This window comes from Oncorhynchus clarkii, chromosome 12 (genome assembly GCF_045791955.1).
Source record: "Oncorhynchus clarkii lewisi isolate Uvic-CL-2024 chromosome 12, UVic_Ocla_1.0, whole genome shotgun sequence".
NCBI classification, from domain to species: Eukaryota; Metazoa; Chordata; class Actinopteri; order Salmoniformes; family Salmonidae; genus Oncorhynchus; species Oncorhynchus clarkii.
The window spans coordinates 77,417,200-77,438,918 of NC_092158.1; the positions used below are offsets into that span (position 1 = coordinate 77,417,200).

The following is a 21,719-nucleotide window of genomic DNA, read 5'->3' on the forward strand; positions in this document are numbered from 1 at the left end:
GAAGTGGCCAAACTTAATGTACATCTGTACACCACGTGAGAACTCACAAGACATAATTATGAGATTAAATTGTAGAAGGGGTCACAGGAATGAAGAAGGAATGAAGAAGGGTACAGTGACACTCATGTAATTTAAACATTCATTTTACATGTGTTTATGAAAAAGTGGAGACATTTTAATATTTAATCAAAAGAAGATATGGATGTCCTCTATAGCTGCACTCACTGGGGTTGGCAAACACTGAATCAATCCTCATGCATCCATCTCTACTCTCCATGGGAAGCCATGTTTGGTGCCAGGGCCTCCTGCTTTTCCCATCCTCTGCCAACACTCCCCAGTAGATACCATGTACATTATCCTCATCCACACCATCACTTATCTCAATGTCTTTACAGCCAGCAGGCAGGAGGTGCTTGTCCACTTATGTGGTTCAGTTATTTTCTCTCCTTTTCAACTCAACTCATCTTGTCCACACAGTAACTCTAGAAGGGAAGGTCCCTGCATAGAACATTAGTTTGGGTTCATGTTAGTCAGTTCATATTTTGTTATCTATTTACAGATCCTCAGGTCATTTTGATAGCTTTTTGTGATAACTAGATTGGTTTATTTTATGATGTCCTACTTAATTTTGTTCAAACTTTATCTATATATCCCATATATAAGTCAGAAATAGACCAAGGCAATGTGCTTGCCATGCCATCCCATATCTTCTAACTGCTAACAAGCCTATGTGCCAGTGACTGACGTTGATTTGATCCCTAAAGCCCTGAGCTTGGCACCGGATTGCTCCTAAGCCAAATCAAGCCTCTGTCATACCCACCCCACCTTCACCCCTCTCCTCCTCCTGCCATGGGAACCCTACATCTTTAATGACGATGGAGAGTTTTGCACAGCTCCCGCAACACAAAAGCGGTGACATCTGTCTCAGTAAGTGCTGCACTCAAGACCCCCCCCCCCATTTGTTCTATCTCCCCTTCTTGAAAATAAATCTAAAATAAAAGAGTAGTTGTGGGAGGGGGCTGCTAATAGAGGAAAGCGGGGAGACGTTTAAACAAAGAACCTTTCTTTCAAAGTGTGTTTTCTGCATAATTCCCCACACAGTATTCCTAATGTTCAAAAAGGTGTTAAAGAGTCTATACTTCTCCCCTGGCTCTGGTTTTTGCTCTGTTGCCCACCTGCCCACTGCTGGTTCCAGGCCCCACTTGGATCTTGAAAGGACATTTTCCCCAGATTAATTTATACATTTGAAACTCAAACCCATTGAAAAAATGGTTTTCAAATTAAAAGTGGTTTGCAAGAGTGTATGATGGACTCATGAGAGATGTTGATATGATCGTCATAATTTAGGTCTGTGGCAGAATTTAACTTCATTAGACAACAAATAAGTAAGTTATTGAGCATAGCTCTATTTCATATGCACATGAGCTCTTAAAATAGTGTTAGCTTTTCCAGCATGACTTCCACTGATAAGGCTGATTGGATACAGCCCACATTCTGTAGCATAGGGTACTACTTGTCAAAATGAAGGCAATTTTGACCTAAACTTCATTATATGCTATGGATAGTAATTTGGCAATACAATAATATTTGTTTTAATTATAACACTGACTAGGCCTATAGCCTAAGAGTTTCAAATCAGAATTGTCAAGACTGTCTTTTGTCACAGCACCTTCGATACCTCTATGATCCTCTTGCTTATGATGATGATGATGATGATGATAAGAATAACGGACAGGCGATGTTGTAGTCAGCTATGAGCAATCAAATCTGACGCAACGAGGGTCCTCCGAACTTTGCCACCAAAAATGGCGACCTCCATGCTGTGCAGGAAGACAGCAATATTTAGCTGGGCTATTCGAATGGTTTCACCCTTAAAATCGTATAATCCTGCCAGCTCACACTGCGGGCTTCTACATCAGATAGCAAATTATAACCCTAAACCACTGAAATTAAATTTGAAAGATTCATACATACCAGATAGGGAAAGCGAGAAAACTCCGGAATGGCAGAAGACAGCGAAGTATGACCGCAAGCTATTCGGGCGGTATGGCTCTTCGTCGGGAATCGACCCTGCAAAGCTGTGGCCCAGCCATGCCCAGCTCGAGGAGATGATAGCAGAGGAGAGGGAATGGAACCCTCCGCTCCAGGTGATGCTGAAGAACGTCGAGGCGAAAACGAAGGAAGCCAATGCGAAACGTCTCGCGAGGTAAACAGCCATGCTAATACTAGCTATCTTTTTAGGACCTGTCAAATTACATGTTTGTTTCTACGCAATGTGCCATACTAGATAATATTGAGAGAAATTGAGAATAGTAGTTACTGCTTGACATTTGCCTATATGACTCAAGGCAACTAGTTACATAGGCATGACATCTCTCAATGAGACGCCTCTTGTTTGTTTGTATGTATAACGTAAATAAATATGCTCAACAGTCTGATAGGCTTTGGTTCCAATTCATATTGTTATTTGATAGTGTTGTGGAAGTACAGCATTTCCTTGACAGGTGGATAAAGCTCTGTCTACCCATACCTTTTTATAGTAGCTTTTATGATGACATGATACTTGGCTAACACTCCCTCCTTCTTTTGCAGAGAGAAACTGGTTGCAGCCAATATGGCCAAGATGCCTAAGATGGTGGCTGACTGGAGGAAGGAAAAACGTGAGGCGAAACAGAAGTTGAAAGATGAGAAGGCGCGTCGTGAAAGGCTGCTAGCCGAGGCCAGAGAACGCTTTGGCTATGCTATGGACCCCCGAAGCCCCAAGTTCCTGGAGATGGTCAGTGAAATTGAAAAGGAGGAGAAGAAGAAAAGGAAGCTGATGAAACGTAGACTAAAAGAAGAACAGAGCCACGTCCCTCCTGCTGCTTCCTCGGCTGATTCCTCGTCTTAAGGCACTGACTTTGTAAATATGACTATTTAGTCAACTTTGTAAATGTATTGTTGTCAACTGTGCGTTTTTAGTTTGGCTGCTGTAATAAATGAAACGCACTAGAACTAGGTCTAATGTCTCATCATACTTTACTGACACTCAAGAGTATTTTTTTACTGAGCTATAGACTAGTAGCTAGTATAGGAAGAATGATTTTTCATGTGATATAAACATGTTTATTATTGGAAAACAATTACACAATATATTAAAAACAGGCAAAATCCACATCACACCACATTTAGTTGTTTGGCAGACTTTTCTTATCCAGAGACGCAGAAGGAAAAACAAAGAATCACAATCTTGACTAACAGTCTGTCCTCACACAGATTAAGGGAAGCTGTATGTCTCATTTGGCATTTGACCAGCCGTCCTCTGTGGATCACCTATAGATACAGGGGTGGCGGGCCACATTGTTCTGTGTGTACCAGTTGTAGAAGTATGCTGCATGGTTAGTCCACATCCACTAACCCTGGAGGTAGCATGCCAGGAGTAAGGAGGGGGGTTGTTGTGCCTTGTTAACTGCTGCAAAAAGCTATACTCTGTGGAGTTCTGAGCAGAGGTCAGGGTTCCTTGCAAGTTGTTGCAGTGAAACTGCTTGGTGCCACTCCAGAGAGTTCACAAAGAGGATACCGTTTCTGATGGCTGAACCAGCCATCCGGGCAGTTCACAGATGTGGTCTGGGATTGTGAGACGGAGGCAGCTTATGGTAGAGAAATTAACATTCAAATATCTGACAACAGCTCTGGTGGCTGTTCCTGCAGTCAGCATGCCAATTGTACTCTCCCTCAAAACTTGAGACATAGTGGCATTGCATTGTGTGGCAAAACTGCACATTTTAGAGTGGCCTTTTATTGCCCCCAGCACAAGGTGCACCTGTGTAATGATCATGCTGTTTAATCAGCTTCTTGATATGCCACACCTGTCAGATGGATGGATTAGCTTGGTAAAGGAGAAAGGCTCACTAACAGGTATATAAAAACAAAATGCACAAAAATAAGCTTTTTGTGCATATGGAAAAGGTGTATCTTTGATTTTGGCTCATGAAACATGGGACCAACACTTTACATGATGCATTTATATTTTTGTTCAGTGTATGAGATATGATTAACATAAAACAGTCAGATCCAAAGACACAGGGATTTTAATTGGTTAAAGTTAGGTTATAGTTAGAGGGATGAGGCTAGGCATGGGGTTAGCAAACCACCATCCAGAACCATATGAAATCAGCAGGCTGTATATAGTGTACACCAGAAATTGAGTCTTGATCTTGAGGGTTGGTCTGAGACCAAGTAAATGTAGGCTTGGTCTGGTCATGGTCTCAAAACCCTCAGTCTGACTCAATATGTTAAAAATACCTGAATATCATTGCAACCATAAGGTGTCAGTTTCCCGGACACAGATGAAGCCTAGTCCTGGGTTAAGCATGTTCAATAGAGAATCTCCTTTAGAAAATATATTTTTAGTCCAGGACTATGCTTAATCTGTGTCTGGGATACTGGCCCCAAGAGTTTAGGTGTACACCCTACAATTAGATCATGTATGTATTATAGGTTTTGTGTATTTGTATGCTGACTTCACAAAATTAATTTCAATGTAAAATATTTATCCCCTGGCCTTACATAGTGCACACTGTGTATGTAACCTTTAACTAGGAAAGTCAGTTAAGAACAAATTCTTACTTACAATGACAACCTACTGGAGAACAGTGCCTTGTTCAGGGGCTGAACAACAGATTTTTACCTTGTCAGCTTGGGGATTCAATCCAGCAACCTTTCAGTTACTGCCCCAACGCTCTAACCACTAGGCTACCTGCTGCCCCATGATTGACACTGGGTGAGATGTCATGATCCACTGATTAAGTTCATCAAGGAAGTAGCAGGTAAGTTATACACAGTATACAAAACATTAAGAACACCTTCCTAATATCTGAGTTACACCTCCTTTAGCCTTCAGAACAGCCTCAATTTGTCAGGGCATGGACTCTACAAGGTGTCTAACGCGTTCCACAGGGTTGATGGCCAATGTTAACTCCAATGCTTCCCACAGTTGTGTCAATTTGGCTGGATGTCTTTTGGGTGGTGGACCAATTCTTGATACACACAGGAAACTTAAATGTGAAAAATCCGGCAGCGTTGCAGTTTTTGACAAACTTGTGTGCCTGGCAGCCAGTACCATACCCTGTTCAAAGACACTTAAATATTTTGTCTTGCCCATTCACCCTCTGAATGGTACACATACACAAAACATGTCTCAATTGTCTCGAGGCTTAAAAACCCTTCAACCCGTCTCCTCCCCTTCATAAATAAGGGATCATAGCGCAGTCAGTCTGTCAGGCAAAGAGCAGGTGTTCATAATGTTTTGTACACTCCGTGTAGGTACCAGTCATACATCTTTATCTGTAAAGTCACCTCTTAATCAGTGTGTTATTTATAGGGCAATCTGGACAAGGATGGGTTACACTCTTTCAGATACGTTCCAGTAAAATATAAAACAATGAGGGCTTCTAGCAAATGGACATATTTAATCATGTTTTTCAAATTGTTTAACCACACCTTTCTTTGTACAAGGTCTTGATTGACATTCATTACTTAAAATAATGTTTACACTATCCGAGGTTAAACTTATTTCAACTGACTCTACTTTCCTCTGTACATTGCAGCAGGGACAACTACATAAAACAAATGTAGCATGACCTATTGATTATTAAAGGTCCTTCTACATAAATGTTAATACATTTGTTAAAATAACTCTGGGATCAAAGCAATGTCATTCGTCTGTCTTATTCAGTTATCACCAAAGGGATGCTTTTGTCAAAATGCTTACAGTAATACTCAATCACTTTTGGAGAAGTTAAAAGCAAAACTATACCTCACATATCCAAACATTACTTACATTGTTAAGTTCATTTCAACATGTTTTCCCCCACAAAAAAAGTGGATATACTGTATTCAAATTGTTTTGAGCAACTGCCTCCCAACTACTGTTATGGGTAACCAGTACAGTGATGCAAGTACCACACATTGAAACACTGAAGATAGAATCCGAACCTAACCACAGGTTTTCATCACCCAGTAGGTGGATAAAATGCCTCTGATCTAGAACCAGCAGGTAGAGGCAACTTCTACCAACTCCCATTCAAAACTCAAGTATTTTAATCATGGAGAGACCACCATCCATGATGGACGGAGACTTTCACCACAAAGCAAGTAACATTTGGGAGGCAGTGATCAAAGTGGCTGAGAATGAAAAAGAGAGCAAGTCTTCCTGGAGCATATACAGATGGCAGGGGAAGCAAGTCCAGTGCTTGCTCAGCACAATGACACCTGTTATACTACAGTGGTGTGATTTCATCTTGGTCACTAGTGTCAGCCTTGAGTTTGGAGAGAGCAGCATGGATCCTGAACTGGGTGCGTGACTCCATGGAGTACTCCTTGTAGTTAGTTCTGAGGAACAGAACAAAGTGGATAGGAATCATGAGTAAGACATAGTAACAACATTTCTCAAAAGCATTGGGACAGTGACATGTTTTGGCTCTCCAGCACTTTGTACTTTAACCTGTATCAAATCCTCAGTCATTGTATAAATGTAAAATCCAAAGTGCTGGAGTACAGAGCCAAAATAGAAAGTCACTGTCCTAATATTTTTGGAGCTAACTACCTTGCAGCAGTCACCAACCCTGGTCCTGTAGAACAAAATAGTGTGCAGGATTTTGTTCCAGTCTGGCCTCAATGCAACCAATTCAAATACAATTTTATTTGTCACATGCGCCGAATACAACAGGTGTAGGTAGACAACATTAAATGCTTACTTACAAGCACGTAACTCTTATTTCTGGTAACTTTGTTGTTGAATAAGAAAATATTAAATAAGAGCAACAAAATAACGAGGCTATATAAAGGGGATACTGGTACCAAGTCAATGTGCGGGGGTACAAGTTAGTTGAGGTAATATGTACATGTACAATTGAAGTTAGAAGTTCACATAACTGGTTTTAATGACTCCAACCTAAGTGTTTCAACCACTCCACAAAGTTCTTGTTAACAAACTATAGTTTTGGCAAGTCGGTTAGGACATCTACTTTGTGCATGACAAGTCATTTTTCCAACAATTGTTTACAGACAGATTATTTTACTGTATCACAATTCCAGTGGGTCAGAAGTTTATATACACTAAGTTGACTGTGCCTTTAAAAATTCAAGAAATTATGTTATGATTTAGAAGCTTCTGAAAGGGTAATTGACATAATTTGAGTCAAATGGAGGTGTACCTGTGGATGTATTTCAAGACCTACCTTCAAACTCAGTGCCTGTTTGCTTGACATCATGAAAACATCAAAAGAAATTAGCCAAGACTTCAGAAAAAAAATGGTAGACCTCCACAAGTCTGGTTCATCCTTGGGAGCAATTTCCAAATGCCTGAAGGTACCAAGTTCATCTGTACAAACAATAGTACGCAAGTATAAACACCATGGGAACCACGCAGCCATCATACCGCTCAGGAAGGAGACGCGTTCTGTCTCCTAGAGATGAACGTACTTTGGTGCGAAAAGTGCAAATCAATCCCAGAACAACAGCAAAGGACCTTGTGAAGATGCTGGAGGAAACAGGTACAAAAGTATCTATATCCACAGTAAAACAAATCCTATATCGACATACCTGAAAGGCCGCTCTGCAAGGAAGAAGCCACTGCTCCAAAACCGCCATTAAAAAGCCAAACTACAGTTTGCAGCTGCACATGGGGACAAAGATCATACATTTGGAGAAATGTCCTCTGGTCTGACAAAAGAAAAATAGAACTGTTTGGCCATAATGACCATCGTTATGTTAGGAGGAAAAAGGGGGAGGCTTGCAAGCCGAAGAACACCATCCCAAGTGGGAAGCACAGGGGTGGCAGCATCATGCTGTGGGGGTGCTTTGCTGCAGGAGGGACTGGTGCACTTCACAAAATAGATGGCACCATGAGGCAGGGAAAATGATGTAGATATATTAAAGCAACATCAAGACATCAGTCAGAAAGTTAAAGCTTGGTCGCAAATGAGTCTTCCAAATGGACAATGACCCCAAGCACACTTACAAAGTTCTGGAAAAATGGCTTAAGGACAACAAAGTCAAGGTATTGGAGTGACCATCACAATGCCCTGACCTCAATCCTATAGAAAATTTGTGGGCGGAACTGAAAAAGCGTGTGCAAGCAAGGAGGCCTTACAACCCTGACTCAGTTACACCAGCTCTGTCGGGAGGAATGGGCCAAATATCACACAATTTATTGTGGGAAGCTTGTGGAAGACTACCCAAAACATTTGACCCAAGTTTAAATTGATTAAGGCAATACTACCAAATACTAATTGACTGTATGTAAACTTCTAGTCTGGGTAGCCATTTTACTTGCTGTTCAGCAGTCTTATGGCTTGGGGGTAGAAGCTGTTCAGAAGACTTTTGGACCTAGACTTGGCGCTCCGGTACCACTTGCCGTACAGTAGCAGAGGGAACAGTTTATGACTAGGGTGGCTGGAGTATTTGGCCATTTTTAGGGCCTTCCTCTGACACTGCCTATTATAGAGGTCCTGGATGGCAGGAAGTTGGCCCCAGTGATGTATTGGGCCGTACGCATTACCCTCTAGTCTAGTGCCTTGCGGTCGGAAGCAGAGCAGTTGCCATACCACGCGGTGATGCAACCAGTCAGGATGCTCTCGATGGTGCAGCTGTAGAACTTTGACGATCTGAGGACACATGCCAAATCTTTTCAGTCTCCTGAGGGGGAATAGGCATTGTCGTTCCCTTGTCACAACCGGCTTGGTGTGTTTGGACCATGATAGTTTGTTGGGGATGTGGACACTAAGGCACTTGAAGCTCAACCTGCTCCACTACAGCCCCGTCAATGAGAATGGGGGTGTGCTCGGCCCTTTCCCTGTAGTCTACAATCATCTCCTTTGTCTTGATCACGTTGAGAGGTTTTCCTGGCACCACACTTCCAGGTCTCTGACCTCCTTCCTATAGGCTGTCTCATCATTGTGGGTGATCAGGCCTACCACCGTTGTGTGAAAACGTAATGGTGTTGGAGTCATGCTTGGCCACGCAGTCGTGGGTGAACAGGGAGTATAGGAGGGGACTGAGCACGCACCCCTGCGGGCCCCAGTGTTGAGGATCAGCATGGCAGATGTGTTGTTGGCTACCCTTACGACCTGTGGGAGGCCCGTCAGGAAGTCCATGATCCAGTTGCAGATGGAAGTGTTTATTCCCAGGGTCCTTAGCTTAGTGATGAGCTTTGAGGGCATTATGGTGTTGAACACTGAGCTGTAGTCAATGAACAGCATTCTCAAGTAGGTGTTCCTTTTGTCCAGGTGGGAAAGGGCAGTGGAGTGCAATAGAGATTGTGTCATCTGTGGATCTGTTGGGGCGGCATGCAAATTGGAGTCAGTCTAGGGTTTCTGGGATGATAGTGTTGAGGCGAGCCATGACCAACCTTTCAAAGCTGGCTGGATTTATTATAAGGGTCCGGGTTAGAGTCACGCTCCTTGAAAGCTCCGCTCAGTGCGGATGTTGCCTGTAATCCATGGCTTCTGGTTGCGGTATGTACGTACGGTCACTGTGGAGACGACTTCATCGATGCCCTTATTGATGAAGCCAATGACTGATGTGATGTACTCCATGCCATCGAAAGAATCCCAGAACATATTCAAGTCTGTGCTAGCGAAACAGTCCTGTAGCTTAGCATCTGACCACTTCTGTATTGAGCGAGTCACTGGTACTTCCTGCTTTAGTTTTTGCTTGTAATCAGGAGGATAGATTTATGGTCAGATTTGCCAAATTGAGGGCGAGGGAGAGCTTTGTACACATCTGTGTGTGGAGTAATGATGGCATGGTTATTTATTTTCTCGTGGCACATGTAAAATGCTGGTAGAAATATTAGGTAAAGCGGATTTAAGTTTCCCTACATTAAAGTCCCCGGTCACTAGGAGCGCCGCCTCTGGATGAGCATTTTCTTGTTTGCTTATGGCTTTATACAGCTTGTTGAGTGAGATCGTAGTACCAGCATCGGTTTGTGGTGGTAAATAGACAGCTACGAAAAATACAGATGAAAACTCTTGGTAAATAGTGTGGTCTACAGCTTATCATGATACTCTACCTCAGGCAAGCATTTTTATAGAGACTTCCTTTATTTGATTTCGTGTACCAGTGGTTATTGACAAATAGACACAGACACAATAGACACAAGATATTACAGTTTATGGCCCTTTGGTAGGATAGTCTTGAACGGAGCTCATCCAGTTTATTCCGCTATGATTGCACGTTGGCCAATAGGACAGATGGTAGAGGCATCCCCTGTATCTGCATCTTCTCTTCGCGCGAATGACAGGGATTTGGGCCTGGTTGGGTATCTGGAATACTCGTTAAAGAAAAAAATCTGTCTAGTTCGAGGTGAGTAATCGCTGTTCTGATATCCAGAAGCTCTTTTTGGGTCAAAATAAGTTAAATAATTGGTTAGGAGCCCATAAAACAGCATCCATCTCCTCCAGTGCCATTCTTTTCAACTAACCAATCAACAGAATCTTCATTAGTTAAATAAGTTTTTTTCATGTCAAGCTGGAATGTAAGCCTGCTACATCCTACAACAGCTTGCAGGCTGTACTGGAACAACCAGTAAGAGATGACTCACTTGGCTTTCACCAGTAGTTTGATGGCCTCCTCCTTGCGGCCCGTGTCTATGTAGACCACACTGAGCTCCAGCAGAGCGTTGGGCACCAGGTAATGGTCAAACTTGATCTTCTTCTCACTGGAGGTTAGAGAACAGACGGCATATTAACAACCTCTTAGTCATTTACAAAGAGCATGTTTAAATATCACTGACTGTTCTAAAAAAAACATCTCTAGACATTATTCAGAGTGCATTTCACTGCTATGAGGTCTATCATAAAACATTGTGGTTTAATCAAAACAAAGAACACATTGATTAAATACTGTGAAAATATTTCCTTTTGGCATGGATGAGCTTGTTAAAAATGACACTCTGGACCTAAGGAAGAATAACGGCTAATGGGGATCCGAATAAACCAATAAATTCATTTTTAGAACCACTCAGCAAACATAATACGTATGCATCGGCATGCATTTACCATTTTGTTATGTAACACACAGATTCCAGGTGTGTATAAATGAAAGATACCCGGACTAAAAGACTCCCAACGTCACCTGTTGTACACCTTGTTGAAGCATTCCTCTGCAGCCCGAATGTGTCCCTGGTTCTTCAGACACAGCCCCTTCAGTAGGTGGATCACACAGCGGTCATCCATTGCATACTCATTCACTTCCAAAACAAAACACAGATGATAAAACCATGCATTCAAAATGACTCAACACAGGCTCAAGCAGAATGTGTGTAGATTCAGTCTTTATCCATTCAATTTTGGTGATATTATAAGAGTGGTTATTGCTTCATGACCCACTGAGGCAAGCAGGCTGATTTGGCCCAGGTCAGTCTGACTGCCTGAAACTGGTTAGCCCCGACATGTTGCAGTACCGGGAGATTCCAGTAGGATGCGCTCTGCCTCCACCAGTGTCTGCAGCATGCCCTCGGTCAGCTCTGGCCGCTTGCTGATCATGGAAAAGCCGTTCCACATGTACATCATCTCCTACAGAAGTGTAGCAAGAGAGAATACTGTCAGAACCACACAAATACAAGTGACCCTCACCATTTTAGCAACAGATTTGTGCATGTCTTTATGCAGCTTTGCGCATGCGTGTTTGTGGGGTCTCACCAGCACAGGTACTGGGAGCCTCACTGGGCAGCTAGCTTTGTAACGTCTAGCCTTGCGAATGGCAAACTTCTCTGTGGGTGGAGACTTCCCTGCTATCTTTTGCTTGAAGGTGGACACCTGTCTAAGAGAGCGGGCAAAGACAGAAAAAGAGAAGGGGCCAGGAAAGAGGGGTGGTCACAATGAAATGGGACTGGGGAACTTCAAGTTATATGTTTTTGTTGTGATGAACATGTGTTTACCTGAAGAGCTCCACCTCATCTTCCCCAAAAGGCCTAGCCTCCCCCGGAGCAAGCATGCTCAGGTAAGCAGCCTTCATGTACACATACATGGCCTGAAGGAAAGATGAGCCGTAGTCAGGACCCAGCCATACAGTAAGCAGAGTTTAATAATGTCAAGTCTGTTGTGGGGATAAAAATGCATCATTGGCTTTAAAAGCCATACAGTTAGTGGGCAGGTCAAAACCATTGCCTGGGTTCAATTAAGAGTGTCTGCACAAGTGTTTTTCTTCTTAAATTGGGTACTAGGCTATACTCAACACTACAGCACACACTCTCTTGCCTTGGACCAGCGGCTCTCATTGCTCAGTAGGTCAGCGTAGAAGTAGGCCATCCTCCACACGCACTTGTAGGTGAAGCACCACATCAGCTCCCAGTAGCACATGTGGTGGAACTGCTTCCACTGCTGCTGAGCTTTGCAGCCATCCTCAAACAGCACCACCGCCTGGTGACATATCGTCATTACAGTACCCCCCACCAGCAAACCACAGGCACACACTGATCTCATTCTAGGCCTATCAATGCAAACACCACTGCTAAATATGACTGGAAAAACAGACAGATAACAAAAATAGCATAGACATGTAGTTTGAGGCTCACCTCATCAATGTTCCCCTTGATTGCCTCAGCCCTGCCTGCAAAGAAGAGAAATATGGCCCCCTGAAGGGAAGTGGAGAGAAATGTAAACATTCTCTGATAACATAATAATTTGTCGGTGACTAGCAGTTGTAAAATGACACACTTACACAATGGTAGCTCAAGCATAAGCACCTCCTCTGACTAAATGGCCTACGCATGGTCAGTGCATTACTTACCCACATTACGCCCACATTGTAAACCTATTACTTTAGATTGTGTTTGCCCAGAAGTCTGCTGGTATCGGTACACATTGTGTTCCATACAGAGTTGAGTTTGCTTTGGGCTGGGTGAGAGCTTGGGGAGGAGTGTCACTCACCTGTGGGTAGCGGAGCCGGAAAGGCTTCAGCAGCTTCTCAGCATCAGCCACGTCCCCCTCACCGGTCCCTGTAGAGTGATAAAGAACTGAATACGATGCTGTGTATGGACAAAACCAGAAACTCACACAGTCTACCCTCTCGTTCTTTATCTCTCGCTCTTTCACACATGCGTGTATGTTATATGTAATTGTGTCATTTCCGAACAGCCAAGTAATTTGTGATCTCCATTCACTTCCTGGTTGTAAAGAGTAGAATACCGAGTATGAAGGTGAGGAAGGTGTAGTAACAGAGCAACAGCAAGGCACACAGCATGGAGCGCAGATTGTTTGTAGTGGCCCCATCATTCAGCTGGGACAGACCATACTCCTGCACACAAAAACATACAATATATAGTGAGACGGGGCAGACTGAGACAACCTGTAAAGCAGGGCTGCCCAACGCTGTTCCTTTAGAGCAGCTGTCATGTAGAGCATCTAGCAAACCGGACTATAATAATGACCTGCTTGTTAAGGTGAATCATGTTAATTAACTACAGCAGGCTAGCTCTCCAGAAACAGGGTTGGGCAGCCCTGCTGTAAACCAGTCACTTTCTAGACATGAGTTAGAATGAGCAACTATACCTTGTCTCCAGAGAAGCCAGCAAACTCTAAAACTTTGAGTAACCGAGGTGGAAACATGGAAAGAGTCTGTGGAAAACAGTACAGAATCCTGTGATACAGCATAAGGTCTGACTGACATGTGTGCTAAAACACGCAATGATCTACCAAATGGACCATTAATGGAATATGGGGATGCTTGTGGGACAAACCAAGTTGAATGCTCCAATCCCAAAAGACACCCCTCCCTCTAAGTGAATGTGGTTGGGTCCTTGGAGAGAGCTGTTTGACTGTATGAAGGTGTGCAGCTCCCTGTGTCATAAAAAGGCAATTATGTCATTCATAGTCTAACATGATTATACTGTAATAATGCCTGATTATTAAGCAATAAAAACACATCTAAATGACTAACGACACACTTACCGGTGAAAATTACCATGATTGTTTCAACAACTGAGCACAGTCTTATTGTAATAGCAGTGCATAATTTGGTAAACAGAATGATTGACTCCAGCTGTTGATTCACAATCACACTGTGTGAGCCTGTTTAATGTGAGAACCATTTCTGCCCTTTCTCCTGCAAACTTACTTGTAAATCAGGTAACTGTTGCGTACTTTGATTCCTCCTTTGATAAAACTCACCATGTTCTCATCCTTAAGAAGGAAAATAAAACATTTTAACAAAAGGTGTCAACTGGTGAGACAGTAATGTACTGTATTCACAAATGAATGAGAGGACAGGGGAAACCTGTTCGATCGCTCTTTAAAAACTATGCACACAGACTCAAAACACCAAGAAGCAGGAAGGCAAACAACTAGAATGCGTTCCATCGACCACTATCTAATCAGTTGGATACAGTTATCATACATACAGGTAACGGTCAAAACAGGAAACAGGAAAAGGAAACACCAGCATAAAGTGTCTTAATAGGGCCACCAGAACAGCTTCAATGCATCTTGGTATAGATTCTACAAGTGTCTGGAACTCTATTGGAGGTATGAAACACCATTCTTCCACGAGAAATCACATAATTTTTTGTTTTGTTGATGGTGGTGGAAAACGCTGTCTCAAGTGCCGCTCCAGAATCTCCAATAAGGGTTACATGGGGTTGAGATTTGATGATTGAGAGACAGACATACACATGCACCCACTTTAAAGCCTTTATGCTCCCTTGAGACCCCTTTTTCAAAATAAGTGATCTCTTCTTCTAATGGGCAACAAGGCCTTTTTATACATTATCCTAAGCATGATGGGATGTTAATTGTTTAATTGACTCAGAAAACCACACCTGTGTGGAAGCACCTGCTGTCAATATACTTTGTATCCCTCATTTACTCAAGTGTTTCGTTATTTTGGCAGTTACCTGTGCATAATTGCTAAACGAAACATCAGCAGTGTCATTAACCAGGATCAGTAAGATTTAGAGTGGAGGACAGGAGGACCCGTCTTACCTGTAGGAAGGTGAGAGCAGCCCTTTGGAGCAAGCATTCAGCATAACACGCATCAGCATGGAGAGCTTGGAGCTGCTCTGCAAACCCCCACACACACACCCGGTCAGTGGCTATTTGAAATCTGCCATAATAATAGGCTGAGATGCCCAATTATAAAAGCGCTCTTACCTTCAGTTAGATGCTCTCCAGGTGATTTACTGATATTACTAGGGGTCTTTCGTCGAAACCTAAGAAGAAATGAGACCATCTATGAGTGTAAGACTAAAAAAGATGACATCTCATTGAGCAATGCATGTTTCTCATGTTAATCACATGGGCATTAATGTGGAATATTATAATAACACACAACAGCCTTTCAGCCATCTCCAGCAATCTCAAGTGTCCTTGCTTACTGTAGGCCAGGGGTGTCATTCATTCCATGGAGGGTGTAGTGTCTGTAGGTTTTTGCTTTCAATTAAGCCCTAGACATCCAGGTGTGGGGAGTTCCTTACTAATTAGTGACCTTAATTCATCAATCAAGTACAAGGGAGGAGCAAAAACCAGCAGCCACTCGGCTCTTCATGGAATGAGTTTGACACCTGTGCTGTAGGCTCCTCAAACTCACCTCTGGACTTCGAAGCCAATTTCAGTGATTGTTTTTATTGTTCCCATCTAAAACCAGTGACTGATTTACACCTGGCAATTCATTCTCAGGTAGAACAGAAAACCAGCAGGCTCCTGACCTCATAGGGTAAGAGTTGAATACCACTGCTGTAGGCCATCAATAGAGCTGCTCTGGCCATGCAAACACAGGCAAATTCCAGCCGGGGCGCAAAGAGACCTGGTTGACATGTAAATGCTCTCATTTGCCTGCAGGTTATGGCTGATGGACAGGAGACTAATAGCTCTAGTGGTATATTAGGCCTCAATGTTAGAGGCCAGACCAACTGTCAGAGTATTCCAGGATTTCCCTCTATTTACCTTTTCTGGATGTTGCTTGTGTCTATAATATGAACTAATGTGGAGGACATGAAACAGATGAGTGTCCATGTATAGTAGCATCCTCACCTCTGGCAGACCTCCTGGGCACTCTTCATGGTGTTGCCTGCATTGACGATGTCATCCTGCTGGAAGGTCATCATAGCCTGCATCTCCAGCACAGTGGCGTAGATCAGAGCATGGTACATGCTCTCCTTCGCCCTTCAATGCAACACACAACATCATCATCATACACACCTCACTGACAATCAGAAAACAGCAAGTATTTATCATCCAGCAAACATTTTAATTTCCTTTAGAAAAAAATGTGGCTTTCTTCCAATATAGAGACTGGCTTTACCCTATTAGTAATGAGGAAAGACAGAGTAGCCAACAAGACACCTGATTATTTTCCTATTTCACTCCAGCAGTACGGTGTTTATTTTCCAGGGCCTCCGTTCTGCCCGTTGAGCCCTGGGCGTCAGCTTCAGTAAACACTCCATATCCTGGAGAAGTGACGAGGCCTGATGCCATGGGTAGAAGGAAGTGTGACACTTCACTGTACTACACCACAATACATCACACCTCAACAGCGCTGATGCTGCACTAAGTTACACACCACTCAACAACAAATGGCTAAAGGCTGCACAAATATACCTCAAGACACCCTCTACTTGCTAATTGGCCAATGGAGAGTTTGAAGCCCACTTTAGTCCAGAGAGAGTGGCACTGTTACCGTGGCCGCAGTTTGTCCAGGCTCTCACTGAAGTGGTTGTTGAGGAAGAGGTCCAGGGCCTCCATACACTCCTCAAGGCACACCTGCAGGGTCATCGGTGAGGAGCTGCGCGCACACACACACACACACTACAATGGTTACATGACAGTAAGAGTCAGCTTTAGTATCGTCGCTCTTCCTGAGAGAAAGGAAATAGGTAATGGAAGGGCTCTATGGCCCATAGGTAAGTAGCCTGTAACCGTGTCAATACACATGCACCCACCTGTTCACAGCAGTCTGCACACACCGCTCATAGTGTCTCTTACCTTCATTACTGCATTGTTGGGTTCAGAGCATGTAAGAAAGGCATTTCCTTGTACTTGTACACATAACATTAAAACCTGGCACGGATGGATCTGAAGCTCTCCGACGCACAGTAAAAATAACATTTAAGAAAATCCTTTCGGCCAATCTAGTCATGTGAAAAATTCTCAAATGTATGCATTTATTTAGAGTCAGAACTCTTAGAAATCAGCTGCAAGATGATCTAAGAAAACCTGCCTTCTTGTATGACTTCGAGATAACACTACAGTGGATTTCTCCCTCCACAAAGAGCTAGCTCATCAACATAAAACATATGTTCAACATAAAACGTGATATTCGTGGAAACATTAAATAAACATGCACTAAACTAAAACTACACTTCACTTCACAGGAATAAGTTAGAAAGGAGGAGAGTCATTCTAAAATAAATAAGACATCTTCAGCTATTCAAGCATTGACTGGTCTTTTATTTAATTATTTGATTAGACATGAAATAAACCCTCACAAAATATTAATTGTTAAACTACCATCCTGACCCTGTCCATCTCAATGTCAACACAACACCAATGTAAAGAGGAAAATAACCTTTAAAATAACTTCCGAATAAAGTAATGTAACTGAGTTACTTGATCAGTAAGTACTTGTATTGACAATATATAAAACAGAGCTGCGTATTTACATTAATTCAATTGATGTTGAATAACTATATAAACCGAACAACCAAGATATATAAATGTTTAAAAAGTTCAGTGCGGTAGGCCAAGCTTTCACGACGTTGAAACTTACTTCGCTGCCGCAGGTGCATCTTTCCCATTGGACATTTTTCTTCCGGGCACTCTGCCCAAAACACCTGTCGAAAAGTAGCCTACTCAGAAGGGTTTGAGAAAAAAAACATTAACTAGTGAATTGTCTTAAAAACAAGCTGGGTGGAGGGTTGATTGATTCCGCGTTAAGAACAGAAGTTGCATTGAGCTGTGGAATCGTGTTGGGATTGTAACTTGAGAAGAAGAGTAGCAGAGAAGCGTCAAGTGCTCGAAAGCGGTGTGGGAAAATAAACGAGAACTGAATCGACTCCTCCTTCAACATCCGCAGGCTCAATGGGTAATGTCTAGAAGGGATATTGCTTTTGTCAAATGGACGTCAAAAGTATATATTTTGTGTTTATTTGTTGCATTTTAGCTAACCCTAAACATTTTCGTAACCTTAACCTAATTATCCTAACCTGCTGCGTAAGTTCGACTAAAACTGCTACGAAAATGTTTTGACAAAAGCTGTATCCCTTCCAGACAAAACCGGCTCAATGCCACGAACACTTTGCAAACCTGCCATAACCTTTAATCAAAGAACATACATAATGGCTCAACGTCAACATGGCTATTTCTTCGTTTATTAGTCATTGGTCTATAATATGGCCATGGCCCATTTTATGCATAGCTTGGCAAAATAATAGGATAAGAAACTGCAGTTTTCTAACAGCCTACATTTTTATTAAGTAATTAATTCGGGAATATATTACTTGTGTTGTTTGACTCAGGAAAATGTCACATGCCAAGCCTCTTATATGTGACCCTTTACATATTAACACTGTTCTGTAAACTGTATAACTCACTGGAGATGGAAAACCCTAAAAGTAAACACCAGTTCAAATGAATTCCATTCTCACTGAAGTTATATAGAGCCCCACAGTGGTGTCATAATACCATAAAACCACAAGGTGAATTTTATCAATATATTCGGCTCTATTTACACTCAGATTCGAAAATGCAAATTAGCATCCAAGTAGACATCTTCCAAAACTACAAATCTCCGCACACTCCTGCACTTCATCTGTAGCTGACACCTTTACTAACAGTTATTGTGTCAATTTAAAACTTGCACAACAGTTCACAGAATTGTCTATTAAAAGAAATTTAGCCAATTTAGGAATTACTACATTTAACTAACTTTAGATAGTTAATCCAGAGATTCGTACCTTCTCGTCCAGATCATCATGGCATTTGTAGTTCTTTATGACAGCCACATTAGCAGTTTATTAGCTTTTCATTTTTGGGAGGTAAATACATGCGAGGTTATTGATAAAAGTTACCTTGTCCTAGAGAGATTTACAAAACGTCACGCCAGGGTAAGCCTTCACGAAACACAGCCCTTATTTGAAGTGTTTCTAAAATCCCCTATGGGAAAAATTTAACGTGGAAAAACAATTGTAATAATTTCCCCGTTTTATGGGGGTTATGACTCACACTGTGGTACTCTATAACCAGCTGAAGTACACCCCCATTTCTTTCCATTTAATCACTGAAAAATTATTGTGCAATATGTGGACTGATCACCCTTTTAATTCAGTTAGGAATTAATCTAAAGCTCAACCGACAAGGTTACAGTATTATCCAACTTTATGGTGAACACTATAACTGTTTTTTATTTTACCTTTAATTAACCAGGTAGGCTAGTTGAGAACAAGTTCTTATTTGCAACTGCGACCTGGCCTAGATAAAAATGAGCAATTCGACACATACAACAACACAGTCACACATGGAATAAACAAAACATAGTCAATAATACAGTAGAACAAAAGAAAACAAAGTATATATACAGTGAGTGCAAATGAGGTAAGATAAGGGAGTTAAGGGAATAAATAGGCCATAAATAGGCCAAGTAATTACAATATGGCAATTAAACACTGGAATGGTAGATGTGCAGAAGATGAATGTGCAAGTAGAGATACTGGGGTGTAAAGGAGCAAGATAAATACTATATGGGGATGAAGTAGGTAGATAGATGGGCTATGTACAGGTGCAGTGATCTGTGAGCTGCTCTGACAACTGGTTCTTAAAGCTAGTGAGGGAGATATGAGTCTCCAGCTTCAGAGACTTTTGTAGTTCGTTCCAGTCATTGGCAGCAGAGAACTGTAAGGAAAGACAACCAAAGGAGGAATTGGCCTTGGGGTGACCAGTGAGATACACCTGCTGGAGCGCGTGCTACGAGTGGGTGCTGCTATAGTGACCAGTGAGATGAGATAAGGCGGGGCTTTACCTAGCAGAGACTTGTAGATAACCTGTAGCCAGTGGGTTTGGCGACGAGTATGAAGCGAGGGCCAGCCAACGGTAGAGTACAGTAAATTGTAACTGCACACTCCTGCACTTCATCTGTAGCTGACACCTTTACTAACAGTTATTGTGCCAACCAACGAGAGCGCACCGATTGCAATGGTGGGTAGTGTATGGGGCGTTGGTGACAAAACGGATGGCACTGTGATCGACTGCATCCAGTTTGTTGAGTAGAGTGTTGGAGGCTATTTTATAGATGCCATCACCTAAGTCGAGGATCGGTAGGATGGTCAGTTTTACGAGGGTATGTTTGGCAGCATGAGTGAAGGATGCTTTGTTGCGATATAGGAAGCCAATTCTAGATTTAATTTTGGATTGGAGATGCTTAATGTGAGTCTGGAAGGAGAGTTTACAGTCTATCCAGACACCTAGGTATTTGTAGTTGTCCACGTATTCTAAGTCAGAGCTGGACGGGCGAGCAGGTGCGGGCAGCGATCGGTTGAATAGCATGCATTTAGTTTCCCCTGAGTTTAAGAGCAGTTGGAGGCCACGGAAGGAGAGTTGTATGGCATTGAAGCTCATCTGGAGGTTAGTTAACAGTGTCCAAAGATGGGCCAGAAATATACAGAATGGGCCTCCCGGGTGGCGCAGTGGTTAAGGGTACTGCAGCGCCAGCTGTGCCATCAGAGTCCCTGGGTTCGCGCCCAGGCTCTGTCGTAACCGGCCGCGACCGGGAGGTCCGTGGGGCGACGCACAATTGGCCTAGCGTCGTCCGGGTTAGGGAGGGATTGGTCGGTAGGGATCTCCTTGTCTCATTGCGCACCAGCGACTCCTGTGGCGGGCCGGGCGCAGTGCGCGCTAGCCAAGGTGGCCGGTGTAGCCTCCGACACATTGGTGCGGCTGGCTTCCGGGTTGGATGCGCGCTGTGTTAAGAAGCTGGATGGGTTGTGTATCGGAGGACGCATGACATTCAGCCTTCGTCTCTCCCGAGCCCGTACGGGAGTTGTAGCAATGAGACAAGATAGTAGCTACTACAACAATTGGATACCCCAAAATTGGGGAGAAAAAGGGGTTAAAATTAAAAAAATATACAGAATGGTGTCGTCTGCGTAGAGGTGTACCAGAGAACCAGCAGCAAGAGCGACATCATTGATGTATACAGAGAAGAGAGTTTGCCCGAGGATTGAACCCTGTGGCACCCCCATAGAGACTGCCAGAAGTCCGGACAACAGGCCCTCCGATTTGACAAACTGAACTCTATCAGAGTAGTTGGTAAACCAGGCGAGGCAATCATTTGAGAAACCAAGACTGTCGAGTCTGCCAATAAGAATGTGGTGTTTGACAGAGTCGAAAGCCTTGGCCAGGTCGATAATACGGCTGCACAGTAATGTCTCTTATGATGTCGTTTAGGACCTTGAGCGTGGCTGAGGTGCACCCATGACCAGCTCTGAAACCAGATTGCATAGCGGAGAAGGTACGGTGGGATTCGACATGGTCGGTAATCTGTTTTCGTTAACTGTAATGTCTAACTCTGATGTTTGCCTGTTTAGTACATGTTGTTGGTCTCCTTCCAATAAAGATTGATCAAGCATGAGGAAGCCAAAGTCATACACAAAATCCCTTGTGATGTGGACAGAGTCCTGTAAACACAGGGATTTTAGATGTGGCCTTCAAGTGTAACTTTTTGAATAAGACATATTCTACACCTTTTGA

At 42.9% G+C, this 21,719-nt stretch overlaps 2 protein-coding genes across 2 annotated transcripts; one reads left to right on the forward strand and one right to left on the reverse strand.

Annotated features, from left to right (window-relative positions):
• The first annotated feature begins 1,805 nt into the window (after positions 1-1,805).
• Positions 1,806-2,994, forward strand: LOC139422250 (large ribosomal subunit protein mL64-like). Its single transcript, XM_071173428.1, has 2 exons — positions 1,806-2,206; positions 2,593-2,994. Exons 1-2 carry the CDS (start codon positions 1,806-1,808, stop codon positions 2,888-2,890), a joined length of 699 nt encoding a protein of 232 aa, XP_071029529.1. The 3' UTR covers positions 2,891-2,994.
• Positions 2,995-5,430: 2,436 nt separating this feature from the next.
• Positions 5,431-17,980, reverse strand: LOC139422251 (tetratricopeptide repeat protein 39A-like). The gene is made up of 18 exons (XM_071173429.1): positions 17,746-17,980; positions 16,657-16,761; positions 16,011-16,142; positions 15,132-15,190; positions 14,964-15,040; positions 14,101-14,165; positions 13,724-13,823; positions 13,536-13,601; positions 13,173-13,281; positions 12,915-12,982; positions 12,560-12,619; positions 12,243-12,404; positions 11,924-12,015; positions 11,685-11,805; positions 11,447-11,558; positions 11,119-11,233; positions 10,586-10,702; positions 5,431-6,372 (listed from the first exon to the last, which is right to left on the reverse strand). The coding sequence occupies exons 1-18, from the start codon at positions 17,778-17,780 to the stop codon at positions 6,261-6,263; spliced, it is 1,707 nt and encodes a 568-aa protein (XP_071029530.1). The 5' UTR covers positions 17,781-17,980; the 3' UTR covers positions 5,431-6,260.
• Between the last annotated feature and the right edge of the window lie 3,739 nt (positions 17,981-21,719).